We start from the raw sequence: 9295 nt of genomic DNA, 5'->3' as shown, positions 1-9295 counted from the left end.
TAATTTTGCAGGTCACGAAAGTCAACAAATAACTTTGACTTTCTTTAATGACAAAGCTTTTACAAAATGTTGCCTGTATAATGTGATCCTGTCTCAGCTATTAATTTAAATGATGTATATAGAGAGATTTATATGTAAGTTACATGCTTAGTTACATGCTTTCACATTATTTTGTGAAAAAAACTCATAAAAAATAGTACTGATGTTGCAACAATAACCTTTGCTACGTTTTGATTTACAAGATCATTTGTAATACATATCTTTCTGTGATAGCCCACCTACCAAATACTCAACTTTAACTTATTTTTTATACATCCATCTTTTTAAATTGTCAGTCCTCAAAACTGGAGACCATTTAATCTCGTCACACCATAGTGTAGTTGAAGATGCCACCACTGTTGCCAGTAAAGACGGAACTCAAATCTGGCTCGTGATCAATGTTTCATTTTTCATATAGCCTAACTTTTGTTCCATGTACTTCTATAGTCCCTGACATTACGTTTTACTGTACTGTACCGGAACCTGCTCTTACTTTTATAAGGTTTTATATTATAAACTCGTATGCATATGTGATGAAAATGAATCTCAGACTTGATGCGGAAGTATTTTACAGTTTTAGTTTAGCAGTTATATGTATGCATAATCTTTACCTGTAGTGTTTTTCACATTTTAGCATATTTCACTATTCTATATATTTCTATATATATTTCACTTCTAGTTATTGATATATTCATTCCATATACAATATACAGTCATATAAAGTTGTTTGGCATGCAATTGAATAATAAGCGTGTTATTGTTGCTCTTAGTTTAGTCTGTCAGGCTGCAAGCCACAAGCAAGGTTCCGTAGCCCAATGAGCGATCGCTAAAGGAGGGCCAGGGCCAGAGTTTGGGCCAATTATAGTGAAGGAAGTGGGACTTAAGGAACGAGGAGGCAGAAATCCCTGACAGTCAAAATTCAGGGCACTAAAGACCTTCGTAGCAGCAGCTCTCCACGTCCTCCGGTGTGTTCAAACTTTACTCCCAGAAGTTGCCACGCATACACAGACAGCGGCATGATGTGGAGGTCGGTGAGCTGCACACTGTGCCTCTTCGTTTTTTCACAGCTCAGTTTATGGTGTGTTTTGGCGACATCAGCTGAGCTGGATGGCGAGGTCCAGATTGAAATCCTGTTCAAGCCCGAGGAGTGCACTCAAAAGAGTAAAAGAGGAGATCTGATGAACGTCCACTACGATGGGTTCCTCGCCCAAGATGGCTCTCAGTTCTACTGCAGGTTGGTGGTTTGAGAAAAAGTTAGCTGCAGTTAATAGATATTATCTCTACAAGTCAAATGAGCCTGGGAAAGTCCACGTGCAAATTGGCAGGCACTTTATTATCATTATTAATATTGTTATTATGTAGCTTTCATATCTGAAGGGAGTGATGCGTATTTCACTACAGGTTTCACATTGCATGGTATGCAAAGGTTTCCTTTTATGTGTTTTGCAAAAATGTATATTCTTATGTCAGTGTGACCTAAATAAAGGTAAGGTTGGGTAAACACTGGGAATTGTAGTTAAACCTGCATATATAATTTCATCAGTCCTTACTTGGATCTATGGTCATAGGGGACAGTACAAAGAGTAATTGTGGTAAGGAGGGGGGCTGAATCCTACATATAATAAAACCCCCACTGTAATAGTGCAGTCCTTAACCAAAAATATAATAATTCTATAGATGTAAAGGCTGATTGATTGACAGGATGTTGTCTCTTTTTCTACTGTGTTTGCTTTAGTCGATCAGACAAAGCTGGGCACCCTCAGTGGTTCGTGCTGGGCGTCGGACAAGTCATTAAGGGCCTTGATAAAGGGATGGAAGACATGTGTCCTGGAGAGAAACGAAAAATAACTATTCCGTCGGTCCTGGCCTTTGGAGCAACAGGCAAAGGTAAGTAAATGCAATACACAGTGATTTTTGCAAGTGTCAGCACAGGGTTTACGTTGCCCATCGCTAAACCGTAGATTTTGTCATTTTTCCGCTCTGGGCAGAACATCATGAGCAATACAATACTAAACCATAGATTTACACACTCTAAGAACACTGGATCCTACACTTCCCATAATGCAACTTGATAGAGTCTTTTAGACACTCAATGCCTGGTGAACATCCATGTCTTTCAAACTCCACAGCCTCAGTTTGTAATGTCATAAATTTTGAGTTCCCCAAGCACGAGCCAAGAAAACCCTGATTACATCACTATGACATCACCAGGGTTATGCCATTGACTTGAGAAAGCTCCTCCAGAGCCACAGGATACGTTTTCTTCACTCCATGTGATGAGTTGTGAGTGCTTTTTTTTTAAATAAGTACCAAAAGGTTACATTACCACGCAATTAAAACGTGTAACAAACATGTTTTTGTCCACATGCTGATGGATCACCTGTTTTCTGCAACTTTTATGTTTGCAACTGAATGTCTTAGTGAAATGAATGCATGTCTGTGGCTGGAGGGAACATTGGAAATCGATGAAAATGGGCAGCAGTGGTATGCATATGATGTGATTAATGAGTTAAAAACAATAAATACTTTAAAGTGATTATTATGTTAGTATTGTCTCTGCTGGAGGAGCTGCCATCATGCTGTCTTGTGTTCTTTCACAGCACTTTAGTTGGAAGGGCATCACATCCCCTCGCAGTGTTTGCTACTCATCCCTCCCTGTGGCATGTACTGTCAGCATGCACAACGGTTTAAAGGTCTCTACTTCTTCTCGCTCTTTCTTGCATGCATCGTAGCACTGTCATAAAAACTAACAGCCGATAAGTGTTTCACCTTTAACTACAATGTCCTACAAACCTCTTCATGTTGTTCATGAATGCAGTATGCTGTGATCTGACTGTTGTGTTGCACAGCCTGGGGATCTGCATTTCAGGTTTCATCCGTTGATTTCACTGTTTGGCTACGGAGGAAATTGCTTTGCTGAAGAGTGCATGCTTTAGTTATCCCGGCATTAGTCTGCTTTACATATACACGCATGTAACGCTCTCCTGGGCTGAGAGTTAAAAACCTCTGTTGTTCAGCTGCAATGGGACCACCAGTAAAGATGAACGGCTTTAATTGCATGTTGCTCTACTGACATTATTTGTCTTTTCTTGCTGAATTAATGTCATATCGCTTATTGGCCTTTACATTATCATAATGACTTTAGCTCTTGATGCCAAATCAGCACTACGTTAAGATTAATTCATTTATGTAGTTAGTGGCTGTTTTGTTCAGTTCACCACAAAATCTGAATATGTAGTAGAAGCACTAACCAGATAAACACAGTAAAACACAACTCCCATCCCTCCTGAAATGTTGTCAAACCAACTTCACAACACCACCCTACACGGTAGAGCAGGGGTCTCCAACCTTCTTTTCCTCTGAGAGCTAATTTGACAAAATAAAAGTGTCCGAGAGCTTCTCATAGCACCAAGTTGTTCATCACCAATAGCAGACATTTGTCATTCACATTCGTGGAAAAAACAAACACTCTATTATCCATTCCTCATGAAAATAGTATAATATTTGCCTTTCAGTGGTCTGGCTATTTTCTGCAATCATTGTCAAATCTGGTGTGCTAACATCGCCTAATGTTCACGGTGTCACTGATGTAATTCAATTCAATTTATTTTGTATAGCCCAAAATCACAAATTTGCCTCAGAGGGCTTTACAATCTGTACACCCACGGCATCCTCTGTCCCGGGACCCTCACATCGGAACAGGAAAAACTCTCCCAAAAAACCTGGGGAGAAAAAAAGGAAGAAACCTCAGGGAGAGCAACAGAGGAGGGATCCCTCTCCCAGGATGGATAGAAGTGCAATAGATGTCATGTGTACAGAATGAACAACATAACAGAGTTACAACACATTCAATGCATATGACAAATTATTCATTTAAGAGGGTAGTAAGTTAGTAAGTAAGGGTCAGGTAGGACCACGGCAGGAGGCAAGACCACAGTCCAGATATAACCAAGATCCACAGAAACCTGCGAAGCAAGAAAGCACAAAGACTCCGGGGAAGAAGCAAAGTCACTAATGTGCGTTAATGGTATCGGTAATATTAATAGTAATGCTAATACTACAGCGTTACTTGTTTAATCGATGGCTGATCGTGCGGGATGTCTGTGAATTTGATTGCATAGACATTAAAACGTGTTGAAAGTGACTTTGAATCTACATATTCTTCAACCTTTTAACAAGCAACTCAGAAACGGGTAGCGAGCCACTGGCAGCTCACGAGCTACTTGTTGGAGACCCCTGCGTTAGGGCATGATGAAAATGATCAGTAACTAATGATTATGGCATTATCATTGCTTGTGGTCTTATTAGAATCTTGACGTGCTGTTATTTCCTCCTGATGGAATAGATCCTGTGCCGCCCAATGCTACGGTGGTCTTTGAGGTGGAGGTCTACTCTGTTTCCAGGGGACCACGCAGCATGGAGGCTTTCGGACAGATGGACCTTGATAGAGACAGAAGTCTCACAAAGGCTGAGGTAATCTTTATTCACAAGCTGGTAATTATCACAAAGGTAGCTCAGACAGAAAAGGCAATAACCGCAGTTGGATTAACATGCTAGGGGGCCCCACGGGGCAAAAATGAGCTGCTAGGCCTCTTTTAAACACCGGTTACTCTTCCTGTGCAGTGTGTGTACATGTTTTCCATTCAGGATGATACCTGTGATACTGTAATCAAATGTCACCGGAGAGCAGAGGTAACTAGGCATAAAAGACATTACAGCCAGTCTTGTAAATTAACAACATACAAAGCTGTTCTCTTCTGTTTGAAAACCCCACCATTTTCATATAAGATGCAATGGTGGATGAGAAATGTATCACCTGTGATGAAGCACAGCACACTGTGGTATTCAGATTACAGAGGTTATAAGGAGAAGGGAGTGTGGATGTATAAAGACAACTGGATACAGAGTTGGAAGTGGGGCTCTGTTCATTCCTATTTAAGTTACTTAGTAAGTAAGGTTGGAGTCTGAAATGTTTTTATCCAGGTCAGAATATTACAAATCATTTAAAAAATGAAAATACGGGACGCAACATTTTGGCCAATACGCTGATTATTTATTTTCCCCACAAGATAGATGAGCAGGTTAATACCACTCATTGATACCGTTCATGTTTGTGCATTAAGTATGGAGCTACAGCTGGGAGTTGATTAGCTTAGCCAAGAAATAGTTTTTACATTTCTGTTCATGTACTGTTTAAACAAATATGATATAAGTGAGCTTTAACGGCGTATCGTTGAACTTTGCAGAGAGCTACACTAGCTGTTTCCCCTTGCTAACAGTCTTTATGCTAGGCTAAGCTAAAGTTAGCTAATAGCTTCTGGCTAAAGCTTCATACTCGACACACAGACTTGTTGTATAAATCATGTCATCTCATTCTCAGAAAGTAAGTAAATAAGTGTATTTTTTTGTACTGTCCTTACATTGTCATTTAGTAGTGGGTATTTTTTAAACAGATGAAATTAGCACAAAACAAAACTACAAATGTGTTTCCCATCCCAGTGAACCTTCATTTAAACTTGATTTCACATTTTTACTTTATTTTGTAATCGCAGGCTTTCCAAACCGCTTATAAAGAATAAAACATTCCAACCCAAAGTAACCTCGCCTCAGTAAGACTGAAGGCCACGCTTGTTTCTGATCTCATTATCTCACATCATAAATATCCATGGATAGTACTAGAAGGTTGTGAGGCTATAAATCACTTTACCTTTAATTCATTTACAGCTTTTGCTCACAGTAATTCTTTACAGTAGTGCAAAAACTAAATAAAGGACATTAGTACTGCAAACCACCAAGGAAGCCCATTTTAAAGGGACCAAAATGTTTGCTCAACCCCAGAATTACAGTAATTATCGTTATGATAACCAAATGTAAAGAAAGCTTAAACTGACGTTATCTGGATTGTTGACGGCACATTAAAATAAGACGTGAAGGACCTGCTATCAATACCATTTACTGTTTGAATTATCGGCTGCACGGTGGTGTAGTGGCTAGCACTATCACCTCACAGCAAGAGGGGCCCGGGTTCGATCCCCGATCCCGGGTGGTCCTTCTGTGTGGAGTTTGCATGTTCTCCCTGTTGCAGCGTGGGCTTCCTCCCACAGTCCAAAGACATGCAGCTCAGGTTATTTGGAGACTTGAAATTGCCCGTAGGTGTGAGTGTTTGTCTGTCTCTATATGTGCCCTGCGATGAACTGGCGACCTGTCCAAGGTGTACCCTGCCTTCGCCCAATGTCAGCTGGGATCGGCTCCAGCGCCCCGCGACCCTGAACAGGATAAGTGGTTTGGATAATGAATGAATGAATGAATGTTTGAATTATCACCAATATGATATGTTGCTTGTGAGGCACAACAGTTGCTCATTATATGATAACATTGTTGTAAAAGTACAATAAATGTCTGTTACTGATTACAAAGTGATTTTCTTTACAGGTAAAAGCATACTTGAAAGTGGAGTATGAAAAATCTGGGAAGCCACGTGATGACCCATTCTATGAGAAGATCATGGCTGATATATTCCGCAAGAGTGACCAGGACAGCGACGGACTGATCAGTGCCAAGGAGTATAATATATATGAACACGATGAGCTCTAGTGTTGGAAGTCGTGGATCTTGGGAATTATTTTGAGATAATGTACTTTGATCAATTAGAGAGAAAACAAGAATAGGTAAAGGAATAAATCCACCCTCAGATGTTTTTCACAATGCAGATGTTCTTTTTTTTTTTTTTTTTCTGTGAAAATATTATAGCAGTAAAAATGACAATGAGACACCACTTTATCCATGTTTGACCAGTTGTCCACTAGAATAATCTGAAAACATGAAACACCTAAATGAGATCTAAAATGCTGAGGAATCAGCCCTTGCTGTTCCCAGGTGGATTTTTCTTTTTTAAAAAGCAGACTGGCAGTAGCTGCATTTAGGTGTTTGGAGCCACTGAGACATCTTTCCAAGCCAGCAAACTAGCCACTAACTTGTAATACCAAGTATTAAACTATGCAAGAATATCTCCAACACGTGTACATTTTTATGCCAATGCCACTAAATTTCGCATTTGAAATATATATTTTTTAAAGTCTTGTGTCCCGATGAACATTGCAGCACAAAGAAGAAACCAGAATGTTGCACAATGGTGTGAAATGGTTGGCATTGAAACTGTAACGTGACTATCATATGAGATTTGAAAGGAGCTGAAATCGTCCCATCCTTCCTGTGAGTTTGCTCTGCTATATCACACCAGTGCACGGATCCATAGAGTTGGGTTTGTTGAACGGATGTCTGTTCTTCTCTTACCCAGATAGGATGTCCAACACAAACAAGCCAGTATTTGTGGGCTGTGTTTGACCAGTTTGATGATTAAATGTTGTGGTTTGTCAGACATGTTACATCTTAATGTGGTCGAAATAGTGACTACCATTGTATCCAGTTGAACAATAGTTGTTTTTAGCAACACAAGAAATAAACCATAGTGTATGCAGAAAAAATATAGTATGCTACAAGTGATTGATATTTATCTCAGTGGTTGAAACCATTCATGGGCTTTTTACTAAGATTAGAAAAGACAAATCTGTGTTAGTGTGATGTTTTTCTGACCTGAAATTAATTACTTTCTCTGTATATGTATGATGTATATGTTCCTTAAGAAAATCATTTTGATTTGTCATCAGGTCAATTATTGTAGCGATTCCTCTCCAGTGTGCTGAGGTGCATTTACATAAACTAACCACTAGAGGGTCTAGTTGGCTTAGCCAATAACAACCAAGTATATGCCTCAATGGGAATTAAATGGTATCTGCTGTAGAGTACAGTGGTTTGACAGAATTGAATGGGGTTTACTCAAGGTCATTAACAGCTGTTTATCCTAAGATCCATTTTGTTGTTAAAATGTTCTAAGTGAGGGCAGATTGGATTTACATACAAAAGACAGTGAATACTTGTTTCTTTCTTGAAATGTAGGCTGCTCTCAGTTTTCAAGTGGCAAGAAAATGCATTCTGTGCAACATATAATCAAATATAAGTGCATGCATACAGCAAAAAGATCTACAGACAAATCTTTATACAATTAGTTTAGCATATTTATTGGTCGCTCGCTCACAATAAGCTGAACTCATTTTTTGTAATGACAAGAATGACGGCGATATTATTTAAAAATCCAGTCACAGAAAACCTCCCAAAAAATTCAGTAGTTTTGTAAGGAGTATTCAAATCAAAACAAATCAATTGAGATGTATAAAATGTTTATTATATAGTATAAACACACTATATACTCTTGAACTGTGAAAATCTCGGAGTGACAAATAAGACAAACAGTCTGTCATCTGGAGATCTTCATCCTGACTGACGGCAACCGGATCGCTGCTGCCTTCACCTCTGCTGTCATGTCAACACCCAGCCGTGCCCTGGAATACAACATGTATGTGAGCGAATGGTAAAATCTGTACCTCTAATAATCTCCACTGAGATTACAAATGAAATCTTCGGTTCAGTGTTGACTTACTTTGGCTCATAGGAGACATCCACATCTGGAGGAAGTATCCCTTTCCCCTCTCTCAGGCGTTCCACCCCGTTCCTGTTTAACAAAGAGAAAAGTGAGTTTTGTCTCAGACGGACACAACTCTACAGCCAATCCCATTCACTGAAAATCAATAGACACACCAAGCAATCATCACTCCATTGTCAGTGCAGAATTTGGCCGGTGGACAGAGCAGGCGTAGTCCTGTTGCGTCGGTGATAATGGTCAATGCCTTGCGGATATACTGATTGCTTGCAACTCCTCCAGACAGCACCTGTCAAGAAAGAGTTAAAGATGAAATCTTTAAATCTATATCCACAGTTTTTTTTCTTAATTAAAAAGGATGATGCTGGTGTTATTCTATATTTTTATGTCCATCTTTCTACCCTGTCTGTGGCTCTCAACTCCAAGCTCATTACAGCAGAGGTTCTCAGTCTTTTTTTCTTCTTTATTTGTATGTATATGAGGACCCCCTCATATATAATGTTAATGTTATGTGAAAGATCAATAAAAAACAAGCTGTAATAGCTTTCTATTATTAATTGAACTATAAACACACATACATATATATACACATATATATATACATACATACATACATACATATGTATATATATATATATATACATATATATACACATATATATATACATACATACATATGTATATATATATATATATATATACATATATATACACATATATATATACATACATACATACATACATACATATGTATATATA

The 9295-nt window shown here is 38.8% G+C and overlaps 2 protein-coding genes across 2 annotated transcripts in view; one reads left to right on the top strand and one right to left on the bottom strand.

Annotated features, from left to right (window-relative positions):
* Positions 1–973: 973 nt before the first annotated feature.
* Positions 974–7990, top strand: fkbp7 (FKBP prolyl isomerase 7). The gene is made up of 4 exons (XM_031875088.1): positions 974–1273; positions 1775–1926; positions 4385–4512; positions 6472–7990. The coding sequence occupies exons 1-4, from the start codon at positions 1056–1058 to the stop codon at positions 6631–6633; spliced, it is 660 nt and encodes a 219-aa protein (XP_031730948.1). The 5' UTR covers positions 974–1055; the 3' UTR covers positions 6634–7990.
* Positions 7779–9295, bottom strand: part of osgepl1 (O-sialoglycoprotein endopeptidase-like 1) — an 8748-nt gene continuing 7231 nt past the window's right edge. The window contains exons 5-7 of the mRNA XM_031875087.1: positions 8695–8825; positions 8537–8608; positions 7779–8438 (exon numbers count right to left, since the gene is read on the bottom strand). Coding sequence (XP_031730947.1) covers positions 8354–8438; positions 8537–8608; positions 8695–8825 — 288 coding nt within the window. The 3' untranslated portion in view covers positions 7779–8353. The remainder of the gene's footprint in view (positions 8439–8536; positions 8609–8694; positions 8826–9295) is intronic.

The sequence above is a fragment of the Anarrhichthys ocellatus genome, unplaced genomic scaffold (genome assembly GCF_004355925.1).
Source record: "Anarrhichthys ocellatus isolate YVR2014 unplaced genomic scaffold, GSC_Weel_1.0 scaffold86, whole genome shotgun sequence".
Classification (NCBI taxonomy): domain Eukaryota; kingdom Metazoa; phylum Chordata; class Actinopteri; order Perciformes; family Anarhichadidae; genus Anarrhichthys; species Anarrhichthys ocellatus.
This window is presented reverse-complemented; position numbering and strand designations above follow the sequence as displayed.

What these genes read in the sequence shown, in the direction of transcription:
- fkbp7 (XM_031875088.1), top strand. Translation starts at nt 1,056, where the DNA reads ATGATGTGGAGGTCGGTGAGCTGCACACTGTGCCTCTTCGTTTTTTCA. An exon ending in GGCTCTCAGTTCTACTGCAG is followed by an intron (nt 1,274 to 1,774) that starts GTTGGTGGTTTG and finishes TGTTTGCTTTAG; the next exon opens with TCGATCAGACAAAGCTGGGC. An exon ending in GAAGTCTCACAAAGGCTGAG is followed by an intron (nt 4,513 to 6,471) that starts GTAATCTTTATT and finishes TTTTCTTTACAG; the next exon opens with GTAAAAGCATACTTGAAAGT.